At 39.6% G+C, this 17,810-nt stretch overlaps 1 protein-coding gene across 3 annotated transcripts in view; it reads left to right on the forward strand.

Moving 5' to 3' along the window:
- Positions 1-293: 293 nt before the first annotated feature.
- Pwwp2a (PWWP domain containing 2A) overlaps positions 294-17,810 on the forward strand; it is a 37,363-nt gene continuing 19,846 nt past the window's right edge. For all 3 annotated transcript variants that reach the window (XM_027938693.3, XM_027938694.3, XM_027938692.2), the window contains exon 1: positions 294-906. In XM_027938693.3, the coding sequence (XP_027794494.1) occupies positions 323-906 (584 nt within the window). In that variant the 5' untranslated portion in view covers positions 294-322. The remainder of the gene's footprint in view (positions 907-17,810) is intronic.

Raw genomic sequence — 17,810 nt, forward strand, 5'->3', positions numbered from 1 at the left:
GTGATTTTCCCCGCCCCCTCTGAGCCCACCCCGACTCCTCCTCTCAGATTCGACATTTGACAACTCATCCGACCAATGAGAAGTTCTTATTCTGTGTGGGAGGGATGGACTGACTAGATGAAAGACGTCCTGGCCTGACCAATGGCATAGCACAAGTGCGGGAGGGGTGTAGGATGGAGCCAATGGCGCGGTGCCAATAGCGAGCATGAGGGAAAGGGCGGGACGAAACTGTTCGCGGGAGGGAGGGGAAGGCCTAGGGAACCAAGCAGCGGTGCCGCCGCCGCCGCAGCCGGAGTTGGAGGAGGGAGAAGCCAGGAAGAAAATGGCGGCCGTGGCTGCAGAGGCGGCAGCGACTGCTGCGTCCCCCGGGGAGGGGGGCGCCGGCGAGGCCGAGCCGGAGATGGAGCCCATCCCCGGCAGCGAGGCCGGCACTGACCCCCTCCCGGTCACGGCCACTGAAGCGTCTGTGCCGGACGGCGAGGCCGACGGGCAGCAGTCCGCTCCTCAGGCCGACGAGCCGCCGCTCCCGCCGCCGCCGCCGCCGCCAGGGGAGCTCGCCCGCAGCCCGGAGGCGGCGGGTCCGGAGCTGGAGGCTGAGGAGAAGCTACCCGTCCGGGTGGCGGAGCCGGCGGTTGCCGCGTCTCAAGAAGGGCCGGACCTTCCACCTTCCCCAGAGCCGCTTTGCGAGCAGCCCCCGGCTCCCGAGGAGCGCGAGGACACGCCGCTGCCCCAGCCCACAGCTCCGGCGCTGGTGCCGCCGGCGGGCGGGGACTCCGCGGTGTCGCAATTGATTCCCGGCTCGGAGGTGCGGGTCACTCTGGACCACATCATTGAGGACGCGCTCGTCGTGTCGTTCCGCCTCGGAGAGAAGCTCTTCTCCGGGGTCCTCATGGATCTGTCCAAAAGGTACCGCGCCCGTGCCCCGCTCGCTGCGCCGGCTCGGTCCCGAGAGAGAGAGTGAGCCCCGGCGGCCCTTCTCCCAGGCTTTTGCCTCCTGTGCTTGGGGCCCCGCCGCCTGCACCGCCCTCCGGTTGAGCTGCGCGTCGCGCGCGCTCCGCGTGGGGCAGCGCGCGAGCCTGGGAGAGGGCGGTCCCTGCCCCAGGTGGGCGCCTGCGCGGGCAGGTGTGCCACGGGTCAGGGGGCGCGGGTGCAGATGGAGGGGGTCGTGGATCTCGCCTCCCACTCTCAGCTTCCTGAGACTTGGCCCTGGTTCACCTACCCAGGATCGGGTGGGTTAATGCAAAATGCAGATGGAGTTTTGCAGGGAACAGGGTACTACATGGCGGAAAAGATGCACAGGAGCACTTGTCTGTCCTCAAATTAACCTTTAACTTTAGCAGGGTTGGAGAAAGGGGTGTGTGCAATGGGTTCTTAAAAGGTTACCTGTCACTCCTTACTGGGGAAAGAGCGTTTGTTAAGTTAAACCTTTTACTGTTATTCTTACTACTGTCAGCAGTTCCCCATAGGTAGCTATTAAATAGGGAAGAATATTTTGCCAATTTTAATGATAGTTAAAAGAAATATCTAAAGAAGAGATAGGATATATATGTGTATATATGTATATGTATGTATATATGCACACACACACATCCTTTTTAACATAATTTCTAATACTATAGATGCGATTTAAATGTATATCGCCACCCCACCCCCACCTGGGAGTTGCACTCAGGAGCACTTTGTCATTGAGCTATATCATCAAGCCTTTTTATTTTTTGAGACAGGTTTTGCTAATTTGTCGAAGCTGGCCTCTAACTTGCTGTTCCTCTGTCTCAACCTCCCCAATATTGGGATTACAGGTGTGGGCCACCATGCCAGAAAATTTGTTTTAAGGACTAGAAGGTAGAGTTCATCTACAAATCTGTCTTAACCAGTACATGTTCATCCTTTTTAAAATTTTTGTACCGGGGATTGAACCCAAGGACACTTAACACTGAGCCACATCTCCAGCCCTTTTTTAAATTTTGAGACAGGGTCTCATTAAGTTGCTTAGAGCCTTGCTAAGTTGCTAAGGCTGACTTTGAGCCTGCCTTCCTTCTGCCTCAGCTTCCCAAGTGGCTGGGATTGCACCACTCCCCCAGGCCATCTTTTGATTTAAAATGTTTATGGGCACTGCTTTAAACAAGTAAAAGATAACCTGTTTTAAGTTAGTTAACCTTTTTATTCTCTTCTTTTGCAGATATGAAGTGCAGAGACTCCCATTCACTGCTCTCCATTCTGTTTCCTGCAATAGCACACACTAATGGTGTCTCACCTGTTTGGAAATGACTTATTAGTATGTTTTACTTTTAATTCCTTGCCCTCCCATCAAGTTTCAGAAATCCTTTTCCGTATGGGGGAAAAAAAGAAACATTTAAAATTTATATTGAAGTATGATGTTCTGGGGAAAAGACAGGAGCAGTTACAGTTGCTCTGTATGTTGTTTATTTTTTTAAAGTTTTTTTTTTTAATATCTATTTTTTAGTTTTCGGCGGACACAACATCTTTGTTTGTATGTGGTGCTGAGGATCGAACCCGGGCGCACGCATGCCAGGCGAGCGCGCTACCGCTTGAGCCACATCCCCAGCCCTCTGTATGTTGTTTAATCTTAACTTTTTTTGTGGGGAGGTACCAAGGATTGAATTCAGGGGCACTTGACTGAGCCACATTCTCAGCCCTATTGTGTTTTATTTAGAGACAGGGTCTCACTGAGTTGCTTAGTGCCTCGCTTTTGCTGAGGCTGGCTTTGAATCTTCCTGCCTTCCTAGCTGCTGGGATTACAGGCATGCAGTACCATGCCTTGTTTAATTTTTTTTTTTTTTTTTTTTTTTTTGATGTTGCTGGCAAATGAACCAGGGCTTCATGCATGCTAGGCAAGCACTCTACCACAGTTACACATCTAACCCTTTTTTTGGGGGGGGGGGTGTAGTGAGGATTGAACCTATGGGTGCTCTACTAACAAGCTATACACCCAGCCCTTTTTTTATTTTTAGTTTGAGACAAGATCTTGCTAAGTTGCCCAGGATGGCCTTGAACTTGCCATCCTTCTGCCTCAGCCTTCCAGGTAGCTTGGATTACAGGTGTGCACCACCCTGCTCTGCAATTAAAAAAAAAAAAATTTGGGGTTAGGACTTTTGTACTTCTGGTTTCCTAGTTAGAAAGTAGACTAAGACAAGTGTCCTTTCAACTGATGTATTTAATAGCGACAGAGACACTCTAGTGTGTATGCTATTGAATCAAACAGAAGAGGCCAGTGATTGTGAGAGAATCTGAATTTCAAATCTGCAAAAGAAAGGTGCAATAAGGTAAGTTGTTTTTAGAAATGGAATGGATAGTGCTTTCCTGTTTTTTTTGGTGCTCATTCTGTCAGTGTTTTGATTTTTAAAAAATTTTCTTTGGTAGAAAATTGCAATTTTGAATTTGGTCTCGTTTGCTAACAGTGTTTCTTATAAACAGTGATTTCTTCTGTTGGAAGAGCTTTTCTTTTTTTTTTTTTTTTTTTTTAATGAGACAGGGTCTTGCTATGTTGTCCAGGCTGGCCTCCAACTCTGGGACTAAAGCAATTCTCCTGCTTCAGCTCCTTGAGTAGCAGAGACTATAGTAGCTGGTATTGCAGGTGACACGTGCCACTACATCTGTCCATCTGGCTTGAAAGAGCTATTTTATTTGTTAAAAAAGCCATTAAGGGGACAATCTCAATTTGTTTTTCAGTGTGGGATGGAACCTAGGCCCTTGCATGTATGATAAGCAAACTCTCTACCATTGAGCTCCATCTCCAATCCCATATCAACATTTTAATTCAAGAAAATATTTATTGAGCACTTCGGTATGTAATGTGATGTGGTACCCTCCTAGGTATTTTGAGTATAGTGTGTGATACACAGTCCCTGCCTTCTAAAACCTACGTGTAGAAGCCAGTCATGGAAATGGTGAGGAAATAAAACACAGTGACTTTACGGTTTAGCTATTCAAGGAATTATCCTAAGACCGATGATTGAGTAGTTTGAGTTCCTTTTTCATTATAACATGTGGCAACCCCCTAGCCCCCCGCCCGTGTTTTTGTGTTTTCCCCAGTGCTGGGTACTGAACCAAGGGCTTTGCTACCTAGTATGCTCTACCCTGAGCCATGGCCTCAGCCCTGCGCTTACCTTCATTGCCTGATTTCATATATAGTTCTGGTGTTAACTGATGGATCCAGAAAATTTTCTTTCTTTTTTTTTTTTTTAAATAAATTCTACCAAGGCCATGACTACACTATATTCATTAGTCACTTTTTTTTTTTTTAAAGAGAGAGAGAGATTTTTAAAATATTTATTTATTTTTTTTAGTTTTCAGTGGACACAACATCTTTGTTTGTATGTGGTGCTGAGGATCGAACCCGGGCTGCACGCATGCCAGGCGAGCGTGCTACCGCTTGAGCCACATCCCCAGCCCTCATTAGTCACTTTTAAAAATAATTTGTATCCCATTTGAATAGGATATAGAATTATACCTCGAGGTAAAAATAACAGGAGTTTCCTATTGAGAACCTATTTTTTACCAGGCATTGTACCACATGCTTTAGTTTTTATAGCTCTGGTAGTATTTTTCATTTATCTAGGAAGAAATTGAGGTTCATTTAATTTGGCCAGTTGCCTTGTAAGTAAAATAAGGATTCAAACTTAATTCTAAAACCTCTTGTTTTTTTCTACTTTCGTATTAAAGAGTCAGTTGGGCTAGCAACTTTTCTTTCAAGCAGAAAGTAAAAAAATATGTATTTCTGAAATTCAGTGCTTAATTTTAGTGGCTGTGTGGGATAATACAAAGAACATGGGTCTTGGAGCCAAGCAAATTTCTTCAATTAGTAGCCAGGCTTCTGCTCTGGACACTCCCTGTTTCCTTAGCTTGAATATTGGAGGACATAAAGCTCTGAAGCTTTGGTTCCTGTCTGTCTGAGATAATTGGGGAAGAATGAATGTTTGGGAGACTATGTCAGCGTACGTGTGCCTTTCTTCAGTCTGCAAAAAGTGTTACTGCTTTTGTTTTTATTTATTTATTTATTTTGGTGCTATTTATTAAGCCGAGGGCTTCAAGCATGTTAAGCGTGCTTTCTACCATAGCACTGTACCTTCAGCCCCTCTCTAGTTCTTCTGAGGCTAATTTGTTTGGCTTTGACCAGTTCACTTACATATAAACAAGCAGGCTTAAGCTCCAGCTTTTATATATATTTATGTGCTGCATAATGACATTTTAGAAAGGACAGATGATATTCTTGAACCATATTTTTTGATAGTAGCCCCATAAGATTATATTACCCAAGGAAGTTATAGCTGTCTTAGTTTAATAAGTATGCACTGATATTCTCAGAACATATCCCCACCATTAAGCAATACATGACTGCACATGTAAGGTGAATACCGTGAAGGGGCCTGCCTGCACCATCCTGGTTGAGTGTTATTTCTCCTTTCTTCTAGGTATCTTGTTTGGCTGTAAATGACATGGTCACACTAAATGAGGGTGTTTGAGTATCTGGTTAAAAACATATTTTGTTTAGTGAAATATTTATTTGAAACTGAATGCCTTTAGGTAAAACATGCGTTCTCTAGTTTACCCTGGGCTTTTTGCCTTTTCTTTTCCTCCTTTGCTACTGGGAATTGAAACCAGGGGCAGTTTTCCACTGAGTGACATCCCCAGCTCTCCACACTCCCTACCTTTTTTTTTTTTTTTAAATTGTAAGAGTAAGGCTGGCTTTGAACTTTTGATCCTTCTGCCTCAGCCTCCCAAGTCCCCTCCCAAGCACCATCATGCCTGGCCTCCTTTTTTTTTTTTTTCCTTTCTTTGGTTGCATTGCTAGGTATGGTACCCAGGTTCTGGTGCTTGCTCTACTACTGAGCTACATCTCTAGCTCTCTTAGTTTAAATTTCCTGCCTGTTATTCAGCTTGTTAGCAATGTGTAATGAAAACAGTTAAATACTAGCTGGTAAGAATAATCAACACTATGAATTCAGTTTGGGTTTTCCTTTTCTTCCTTAATCTTATGCTTTTGTAATTTTGATATGTAATAAGTATTCCTTCAAGTTACTTAGTGATTATTAATTATTAATGGTTTAGACAATAAGAAATCAGTGATGAGGTGCTTTTGTTGAACTCTTTTATTATGGAAATGAACCTTCATACATGTATTGTTTAGCTTCAACATTCACTGCTTTTTAGTCAAAGTTGTTACAGTTGCCTTCACTGAATTATTTTGAAGCAATTTCCAGGCATAACCATAAATATTTCAGTATAGATCTCTAAAAAGATAAATACTTAAAAAAGACCCCATACTACCATTCACATTTAAAATAATAGCAACAATTCCTTTATACCATTAAACTTCTAGTTAGTGTTAAAATGTCATAAACAGTCTCAAAATGAACATCTCTCTTTTTTTTTTTTTTTTTTTTTTTTAGTTGTAGGTGAACACAATACCTGTATTTTATGTGGTGCTGAGGATCAAACCCAGTTCCTCACATGTGCTAGGAGAATGCTCTACCACTGAGCCACAACCCCAGCCCCAAGATTGTTTACGTTTTGTTCAAATTAGGATCCCAGAAAGTCTTATAGAATTTTCTACATTTTGGATTTTTTGTTTCTTGATTGCATACCCTCAGATGCAAATATCAAATATTCCTTTTTTTTTTTTTTTTTTGTACTAGGGATTGAACCCCCAGGGTTGCTTTACCACTGAGTTAACATCCCCAGCCCTTTTTGATTTAATTTTTTATTTTGAGATGGGGTCTCACTTAGTTACTGTGCTGATCTTTAACTTGCAATCCTCCTGTCTCAACCTCCCAAGTTGCTGGGATTGCAAGTGTGCACCATCCCACCTGGCCTGGTGATGTAAACGTTCTTTTACCACAGTAGCAAACTGAAAGGGCAGCAATCTCAGTCCTCCCATCCCTTTTTTTTTGAAAGCCTCTGTTCCTTTGTTTTAGGGCAGTAGAAATGATTATGGATATCTTTTATCTGCCTGCAAACTTTTAGACTTGTTGCTTAAACACAGCTCTAACTTTAGCAATTCCAAGCATAGAAATATTTAACCAGTCAAGATTATCTGCAAAAGGTAAAAACTTCAGTTCTGGCTTCTGAAAAGGTAGTTTCTCACCTGTTCAATCCATGTCTGAAGGGACATTATTTACTAAGATCAATAGCTTCTCTGTACACATTATTCTGCTTATTAGTCCCATCTTAAATAGTTATAAAGCAAATTTGAACCCTGAAAAATCTTTCTGAAACTATTTTTTTTTTTACCTGACATGAATTAAAGAATCATGAAGTACATATTTTGTGTTTAAAAATGCTTGTGCATTTTAATTCTTTGGCACATGCATATTAAAGGTTATATCTAGTTGTGTTTCAGAACTGATCATTTTGCACATTTTACAAATAACCATAATGACTTTGTGTATGTGTGGGTACCATTTGCATTAAAAAGAACTGAGAAAACTTCAGATTTCACTGTCTAGGTTCTTAAAATTATTTGTAGAAAATTTACTTTTTAAAGGAAATATAAACCAAGACAATGATTTCTTTTCTTTGCAGAGACCATGAACGTATGGTGCAATAGCTCTACTTTTGGTGGGAAAAATATACAGCCATTCTGGTGAAGCAGTGAGTAGTGGTATCAGTAGCTTATACTAAAGTGTCCAGGTTGAGAATTTAGGTCCTCGAGTATATGCTTGAATGATTGTCTTGAGTTGTACATATTTAAAACACTTAAGTATTTTGTGTGTGATTATTCTACTTAAATCTCAAGATGTCAATAAAGGGCTCCCACAATAAAATAGCAGAGTCAAGTGCCAGTCACTTTCTGATCTAGACAATCTAGGATGGTCCCCTGTGCTGTATCAAGAGAGTTCTTCCATTGCATGTTGCAGTAATCTGATTTTTTTTCTTTTGGAAGTGATTAGTTGTTGGGCGTTAAAAATCTAGTTTAAATCTAAGAGCAGAGACTTCTGGTATTAACAAAAAGTTTTATAAATATATTTTATGTGCTAGTTAACTAAATATATCATATACAAACCATGCCAGTCATGTTTTATTGGATCTGATGTTTTGATGAATTTAATTTTCTGCCTTTTACGTGTAAATAAGACCATACTTTGTACTGTTTTAAAGTAAAGCTCTTGATATCACTGCACATGATCTTCCTAAGATCAACTTATCTTTGTGTGCTATTAAAAAATTCATATGTGCTTATGATGACTGTTATGGCTAATTTCCTATTGATAAAAAATGAAAGATATTCTTAGTTATTTGTGCCTATGAAGTACATCATCATTTCTTGTTGGTCCTGTTCTCCCTAAATTCCCCAATTAATTCAGACACACATTACCCGTAGAACAGAAGCTAGCTGGGCAGATCTTAGGAGAGCATGAGTAGAGGTTAAGTGAATTTTTGGGTAAATTTAGTATAAGATGATTTTGCAAACACGTTTGGGCAGTTGTCCTCAAAACAAATGTGCATAGATTTCTGAGCTCCATTCTACCAGTTTGCTTTTTTTTTTTTTTTCATACCTAGTGCACTCACTCTCTGAGCTACATCCCCAGCCCTTTTTATTTTTTATTCTGATAGGGTCTTGTTAAGTTGCCCAGGCTGACCTGGAACTTGTGATCCTCCTGCCTCGCGTACCTGAGTACCTAGGATTATAGGTATATGCCACCACACTTGGTGAAAGATAAATTTATTTTTTCTTTTGTTAAATATTTTTTAAATTGTCGATGGACTTTTACTTTAATTTATATGTGGTGCTGAGAATCAAACCCAGTGCCTCACACATGTTAGGCAAGTGCTCTATCCTACCACTGAGCCACAACCCCAACCCAAGATAAATTTCTTAAACATGTTTTAAGGAGTTACTGGTTAATTTAGAATGGAACATAATCACAAGCCATGCAATGCATGTGGAGATGTGCAGAGTGGTGACAGATCCAGGTTCTTATTGTAGACCTGGTTATTAAACTTGCAAATTGTTTTTCAAATTTGGTTGCCCAATGAAAGTTTAAGTAGTCCATATTTTTATCTTTTTCCTTGAACTAATTTATAAAGTTGTCTTACTATGACAGTATGTTTTAGCCTTTTAAAACTCATACTTTCTTTATACTCTTACCATCTAAGAAGTTTACCAAGCTTTACTTTTCATATTAAATAGTAGCTACTGTGTATTTCTATGTTAGACTCATTTCTATGTTAGACTCTGTGCCAGGTACATTGTATACATTGTTTCATTTAGCCCTGGAAATTTGAATCAGTAAATTTTGTTAATACCTATATTAATACTCATTTCACACATAAAGACAGGTTCAGATTAAGTAACTTCCTACAACTGTAAAAGGCAGATATTAATAGGAATATCCAGAATTCTATCTCCCCCCCCTTTTTTAGTGGTACCGGCATTGAACCAGGCACTCTACCATTGAACTATATCCCCATTACCTCTATATTTTATTTCTTGTTTTGAAACAGGTTCTTGTTAAGTTGCCTAGGCTGGCCTCAAATTTGAAATCCTTCTGCCTCAGACTCCCAACCCAGCCTCCTGAGTAGTTGGGGTTACAGGTGTGTCCCATTGTGCCTGGCCTCATGTCTGACAAGTTTATCTGCAATTCCATAATCCACAAAGCTTTGAAAACTAAACTTTTTGATACTTTTTTTTTTTTTTCCTTTTGGTGCCAGGGATTGAACATAGAGGCATTTTTACCACTGAGCCACATCCCTAGCCCTTTTTATTTTTTATTTTGAGATAGGATCTTGCTAAATTGTTAATAGTCTCACTAAGCTGGCCTCAAACTTGTGATCTTCCTGCCTCAGCCTCCCAAGCTGCTGGGATTACAGGCGTCTAGCCTGGCCTTTTTTTACTTTTTTTTGTTTTTGGTACCGGGGATTGATCTCAGGCACTTGACCACTGAGCCACATCCCAGCCCTATTTTGTATTTTATTTAGAGGCAGGGTCTCACTGAGTTGCTTAGTGTTGCTTTTGCTGAGGCTGACTTTGAATTCGAAGTCCTTCTGCCTCAGCCTCCCAAGCTGTTGGGATTACCTTGTCCAGCTTTTTTGCTACTTTTTTATGGCAAAACCTAACCTGACCTAAGATGATGTGAGGGGTTTTTTTTTTTTTTTTTTTAGCCCATTTAATCATCCCATTTAGTGTGAACGTGCTTTTATTTTATTTCACTGCTGAAACATTAATATATTTATGGTGGTGCTTTATTATCTTAAAACATGGCATAGTCTGAGTTCTGAAGCTTGTTTGTCTCCACAGCATTCAGAAAAGAGCATGCAGACCTGTTAGTGCCTCTGCTTCCTTAGTGAAAAAGTGGAGGTGGAGGAGAGAGGAGGCTAAATAACTTGATGAGATGAGAGGCAGTAGTAAAGAACCTGACTTTGGGCCTACTGCCGGAATTCATATCCCAGCTCTACTGTTCACCAGAGGTGTGATCTTGGGAAGATTGTTTACTCTCTCTGCTTTGGTTTTCTCGACTATAAAATGGGGGCAGAAAGCTGGGTATTGTGGGACACCCTGTAGTTCCAGCTATTCCGGAGGCTTAGGCAGGAGGGTTTCTTGAGTCTGGGAGTTTGGGGCCAGTGTGGGCAACATAGCAAGACCCCATCTGTTTAAAAAAAGGAAAAGGAAAAAAAAAAAAAAGCTGGGGCCTACCTCTGTATTAGGACTCCTGCTTAGTGTGCATGAGGTTCTGAGTTTAATCCCTAGCACTACACACACACATAAAGTGAGGATAGTAGTAATACTTTACTACTGTATACTTTATTACTGTAAAATATTACTGGGTTGCTATAATGATTTAAATCAATTAATGTAAACATTTATTTAGAATAGTGCCTGACATATAGTAACTGCCATATCGTTAACATTGTTACTTTATAAAGTTAGGTATTAAGTAGCAGAACTAGGGTGAATGACAAGTCACTTAATAAGGGTTGGCTTGAATGTCCATTCAGCCTAAATGCAGTGATACTGTGGCCTACAGAATAAATTTACATCTTTCAAATACTTTGAAAAGACTTGTAGAAGCTTTGGATAGTATTAGGGTAGCACAACTTTCCTCTTTTAATAAGGAAGGATGTCTCTCTGATATGCCAATGCAAACACACAATAAGGTGGGTAGGGAACAATAGGAGTTAGTTGGATTAGACAAAGAGAATGAAGGGAAGGAAGGGGTATGGGAATAAGAAAGAATAAATCAGATATCATTGTCTATGTCCATTATGAATATATGACCAGTGTAACTCCACATTATGTACAACCACAGAATGGGATCCTAATAAGTTATACTACATGTGTGTGTAGTAGGCAAGATAAACTCTACTATCATGTATATTTTAAAAAAACAAGTAATAAATAAATTATTGTCACTATAAAAAAATAAGGAAAAATGACGTGTGTTTTATTAGGGATGAGATAACAGTGGACTTTACAATGGAGGGTGGAAGTGTTTCCCAATCTTTTCTTTCCACTAACACTTTGGGGCAGATGGTTTATGAGGAAATTATAGGCTTTGTCATGAAGAGAAGGTTACAGTCTCATTAGGGAAATTTAGTCCTTCCTATGTACTCTTTAAACTAATTGAAAAAGGGTCACCTTTGAGAAGGATCTATTTCAAAGTGAGGGAAAGCAAGATAGTTTTGAGCACTTTGTACTTAGTAAACGATAGGATCAGACTAGTGTAGATGAGTTTAAGGTTTTTAACAAAGTGAAATAGACGCTTATGGTCATATTACTATAGAATAGTCAGAAGCCTTCAGTGGCTTCATCTTGTTAAGGGACTAGTGATTTTAATTTTGGGTACTGGGTATTGAACCTAAGGGTGCTTTAACTACTGACCTACTTACCTAGCCCTTTATCTTATTTTTTTTGAGACAGAGTCTTGTCAAGTTGTTTAGGGCCCCACTGAATTGCTGAGGCTGGGCTATAACTTGTGATCCTCCTGCCTCAGCCTCCTAAGTTGCTGAGATTACAGGCAGAACCCACTGTGCATGGCAAGAGACTAGTTATTATTCTCAGTCAACCACACACCTAGCCCCCCTACTAGAGACACATACTCTAACCAACATCCTTTCCCTCCAGGAGGATTCCCTTAATTGCTTTTTTATGCCTCTGAATCCTTAACAGCCTTAAAAAAAGGGTAAACAGACCACCATTTACCATTCCTTGTTTTCCTTTTTTTTTTGGTTGGGGGGGGCATTTAACTCAGGGGGTGCTTAACCATTGAGCAATATCCCTAACTCTTTTGTTGTTTTATTTTGAGACAGGATCTCACTAAGTTTCTTAGGACTTCACCAAGTTGCTGAGGCTGGCCTTGAATTTTTGATCCTCTTGCTTTAGCTTCCTTGCTGGGATTACACCCATGTGCCACTATGCCCAGGATGTCTTAATCTGCTTGGGCTCTTCTAGGTCCTTTTGCCTGTTAAATCCATTTTCTAATCATCAATGCAGAGTGATTTCTTTCCCTCTGGTTTGTAACTTAATTTGACAATGACTTACTGCCTCTGGTTTCACCTATTATAAAGCTGGATCCTAGGTCTAGGACTGTTTTATACTATCAGACCAATTCACATACTTTGTTAATTTATTTTGCAGTGCGGGGAATTCAACCCAAGGCCTCATACATGCTAGGCAAGCTCTCTACCACTGAACTACAACTCCAGTCCCAGCATACCGGTTTTTGAGTATATATGTGATTAGTGGTCCATGAGATGAATTTCTGGGCATTTATACTTAAGTAGAAGAAAATTTTTTTTTATAGATTTTCTTTGCTTAAAAGTTGGTGGAACTGGCTGGGTGTGGGATTCTTAAAGTACTGTTTTTTATTTGTTTTGGATGGTGCTGAGGATTGAACTTAGGGCCTCACATGTGCTATGAATATGTTCTTATCACTGAGCTACACACTTAAGCTCCTCTAATTAAATTAGGTCATTCTCACAAACATTTCAGTACCAATTTTGTATTTTACTATATAGCTGTCTCAAAATGGTTTCCAAAATCTTGGCAACTTGTTGCCTTAGAGTTATTTGCACATCCATAGTCATAGCATTATTCATGATAGCCAAAAGTAGAAGCAACTTGACTTCTAGATATTCATTAAGTATCTGTTTCACCTACACAAAAGATAAAATACTTAAAAAAATATTTTGTAGTTGTTGACCTTCATTTTATTTATTTATATGTGGTGCTGAGAATCGAACGCAGTGCCTCACATGTGCTAGGCAAGCACTCAACCACTGAGCCACAACCCCAGCCCCAAGATAAAATGCTTTTAATGGACGTAGGTTCAAGTCTACATATAACTGGCCTCTTATTTTTAATGGAGACCAAAGCTTTTAGGACCTGTTAATAACCCTCTTCTTTCTGCCACATTGAGAAAATTGGATCATGAAGAACAGGCATATAGAAACTATGAAATGGTATAGTCATATATTTTCAAATCTATGAAATGCTTGTATATGTAGTTCACCTTGTTTATTTCCTCATTTTCTCTAGAAATGAAAGGTTATTTAGGGTTAAAATTAAAATCAACACATAATAAAGTTTAATTTAAAATTAGATACAATAAAGAGACTTCACTATAGTAAAAAATTATTCTGTGAGTTACTGAAATTGAAAAACAATGTGGTATGGGACATACTTCACATGTCACCTAAGTGGATTAATATGAGCACAGTGGCCTCAGGGCTTGTCCATTTTTGTAGCATGTGACATGATTTCCTTTTTTTAAATTTCCTTTTTGAGGATGAAAATAGCACACTATATGTGTGTGTATACATATTCTTATGTGTGTATATATGCATGATACATATATATATATATGCACATATTTCACATTTTGTCTCTTCATTTGCTAGTGGACACTTGGGTTGCTTCTGCTTTTGGCTATTGTGAATAATGCTGCTATGACAATGGATGTGTAAGTATTTCTTAGAGATCTTCCTTTCAATTGTTATAGATACATATAGCCAGAAATGGGATTGCTGGATTATATAGCAGTTGTGTTTTTTATTTCTGAAGGAATAGGTGTGCATTTTGGTAAGATTTTATATTGCATTTAGCTGAATATAAATTTCATTTTTTCTGGATTAAGTTTTGACATAATAATTTGTCATCACAAAGACATGAAATATGAATCAAAGTAAGCTTACTTCATAGTTTTCCCTTTTTAATGATTTAACCTATTGCTAAATGTAAGGATAGGTAGTTTATAAAAGCATCTGCTTGAAATAAATCTGCATATTATTTTTTAAGTGGTTGGTTGCATACAGTTTTTTCCTATAGCAGAAAGGATTTCATTTTGTCTCCTGCTAATCTTCTGGGAGGGAGGTCTCGTCTAGCCAGAGTACTAGGGCATATCACAACTAACCCTCCTGAATTTTTTCCTGAGCCTTTAATTCCTTGGAATTTCTCTTTGCTTGCTTAAAGTTTGTAATACCTTTGCTTTTGTACTTCTTTATTTTTAGTGTGAAATATATTAAAAAGATCCCCTTTTACAGTTGCAGCTTGGCAAAAAGAATTGGAGGGAAGAAAATGAGAATCAGTTGTGCATTCTTAAACTGTTGTAAACAGGAAGGAAAAGAATATAATCCTAGGTCAGAGATGAGTTGATTGAGTTTGCTGTGAAGTTCATGCTGATGAACCCTGATCAGCATTAAAAAAAACAAAAACAAAAACAAAAAAACTTTCAAAATAAGAGGTAAGAATTATAAATATGTCTGACTAAAATGGGTAGTTTTTGGTAAACATTTTAGTTATGTTTTAAGTACTCTTTTGAAAAGGAAATTTGGGTAATGGTTATGAGTTTACCCCAAGAAGCCACACACATATTTAAGTATAAGATTGATTGCTAGGGCTGGGGTTATGGCTCAGTGGTACCGCGCTTGCCTAGCATGCGTGACGCACTGGTTTGATTCTCAGCACCACATACAAATAAATAAAATAAAAAAATCCATCAACAACTCAAAAAAAAAAAAAAAAAAAAAGATTGATTGGTAGTCCTAGAAATCTTGAGCAAATACAACTTATATAAAGCTTGTTAGTAGGAGAATAAAGACTGATTCTTTGGTCAAGGCTAAAATAATCACAAAATTCAGACATCTTAAATGGAATACAAATACTAGAAAATATTTTCATATTTCCTATAATAGTCACATTTTTGGATTTGACCTAAATCCTCTACATTTACATCTTCGGTTTTATCATTGCATTAGGCTGAGTTTTTTTTTTTTTTTTTGTACTGAGGATTGAACCCAGAGGCAATTTACCACTGAGATCTGAGTCCTTTTTATATTTTATGTTAAGAGTCTCCCCAAGTTGCCCAGGCTGGCCTCTAACTTGTGATACTATTGCCACAGTTTCCCAGTTGCTGGGATTATAGGCGAGTGCCACCCACCACATCTAAGAATCTTTATTAATATATATATATATATATATATATATATATATATTTAGCTAAGTATTGAACCCAGGGGTGATTTACCACTGAGCTACATCTCTAGCCCTTGTTTATTTGTTGTTTTGAGACAGGGGGCCTCAGAATTTCGATCCTCCCAAGTTGCTGGAATTATAGACATGTGTCACTGTACTTGTCACAGCCGAGATTCAAGATGAGATTTAAGATTCCTTTCCTTTTTTTGGTACCTGGTATTAAATCTTTGGGGTGCTTAACCAGTAAGCCACATTCCTAGCCCTTTTTTATTTTTTGAGACAGGGCCTTGCTAAATTGCTCGCCTTGTTAATTTGCTAAGGCTGGCCTTGAATTTGCCAGCCTCCTGTCAGTGGTATTACAGGCCATGTGCCACTATGCCTAGCTCTGAAAATACTTTTTTTTTTAATAGTGATATCTCTTGCTCTCACACAGAGTAATTATTAAACCCCAGGATTCTCTTCCCTCAAAATTTTGGCACTCATCACTCTTAATTTATTTGGAAGGTAACTATTTTTAAAAAAATTTTGTAGGGTGGAGTCTTACTTTGTTACTCAAGATGGTATTAACCTCCTGGGCTTGAGCAGTTCTCCCGCCTTAAGTCTCCTGAGCAGCTGGGACTACAGCACAGACCACAGTGGTTGGTAGACCTTTGTACTCATTGGCAAATGCACTATCTCTGAGCTATGCCCCCAGTCCTTTTTTGCTTTTCTTTTTGTTTTACTGGGGATTGAAACCAGGGCCCACACCTGTAATCCCAATGATTTGGAAGGCTGAGATTGGAGGATTGTAAGTTCTAGACTAGCCTCAGCAACTTTGTGAGACTCTGTCTCAAAATAAAAAATAAAAATGGTTGGGGATGGGCATGCATGCAGCTTAGTGGTAAAGCAATCTCTGGTTAGATTCCAAGTAGCCAAAAACAAAATCAAAAAGAAAAACAAAACAACTTTATTTAAAAACAATTACAGATTCAAAGAAGTTGTGAAGATAGGGTAGAGAGGTCTCTTGCACCTTCACCTAGTTTTCCCCACAAGTCATTTTAATATTTTTACAGTGCCTGGGATTAAACCCAGGGCCTTACTCACATTATGCAAATGCTCTGTCACTGAGTGCATCCCCAGCCCTTTTTAAAATTTTGAGACAAGTTCTTGCTAAGTTGCCAGGCTGCTCTTGAACTTTCAATCCTCCCTACTTAAGCCCTGCCCCGCAAAAGCTGGGATTACCAGCTAGAATTTTTTTGGTTTTCGTTCTGGGGATTCAGTGAACCCAGGAGCTTGTATGTGCTAAGTGCATGCCTTACCACTGATCTTTACCCCTGGCCCAGAATTTTGGGGTAGTACTTAAAAAAGACTGAAAAAGGGTAAGGGATAGAATAAGTCACTAAAACATTAGTGTGCTGCACAATGGAGTAGGGAAGGAAAGTGACACAATTGGTGTCAGTTCTTAAGAAGTTCTTTTAGGAAAAGCTTAAGCAGGTTAAAGGTGGTAGCACACACCTAAAATCCCAGCTACTTGGTAGGCTGAAGCAGGAGGATCATAAGTTGAAGGCCAGCTTGAGCAATTTAGTGAGACCCTGTCTCAAAATAAAATGGACTGAGGATGTAGTAGCTCAGTGGTGGAGCAATTGCCTATCATGTGTGAGGACCTGGGTTCATCCCCATACTGTAAAATTTTAAAAAATAAAGGGCTAGGGAATGTAGCTCAGTGGTCAAGTGCCTCTGGGTTCAAACCCAGTACCACAGGGGAAAAAAAAGCCCAAGCAAGGGACACCATTCAGCCTTTCAGCTCTCCATTTGCTCAGTAAACATTGACATGGAAAACATTGACATGGGACGTAGATGTCTCTACCTTAGAAAGAGCTCTAAAGCAAGGTACTTGCTAAAAATTTAGATCTTGGGTTCATTGTAGGAGAGTCTTATGTTTCAGCTTAGGAGTCTCTGTTTTCAAATATTCCAGGGTGTTGTGATGAAGATTTTCACTGACTGTCCTTGAGAAGTTAGTATTTAGAATTTTAAAGAGACAAGTATTGTTGCTAATTTACATTTGTAGGTTAGTGGCTTTTAAACTTTGTGTACAGTAGCCCACATTGAATCCAGGGCCTCATGTATGCTTGGCAAATATTCTATCACTGAGCTTCAGCCCCAGCCTTTTCCATTTCATTTTTATTTTTGAGACAAGTTGTTCAGGCTGGCCTCAAACGTTCTCTTGCCTCGGTCTCCAGAGTAGCTGGGATTATAGGCATGAGCCACTGTGCCCTCTGACTTTCAAACTTTGGAGCATAGTGACATCTAGATTCTTACACACACACACACACACACACACACGAAAATATTCCCTGCAGTTGTGGACATGTACTCTTGCTGTTCTTAAATGCTGGCTTTA

This window comes from Marmota flaviventris, chromosome 5 (assembly GCF_047511675.1).
Source record: "Marmota flaviventris isolate mMarFla1 chromosome 5, mMarFla1.hap1, whole genome shotgun sequence".
Taxonomy (NCBI): domain Eukaryota; kingdom Metazoa; phylum Chordata; class Mammalia; order Rodentia; family Sciuridae; genus Marmota; species Marmota flaviventris.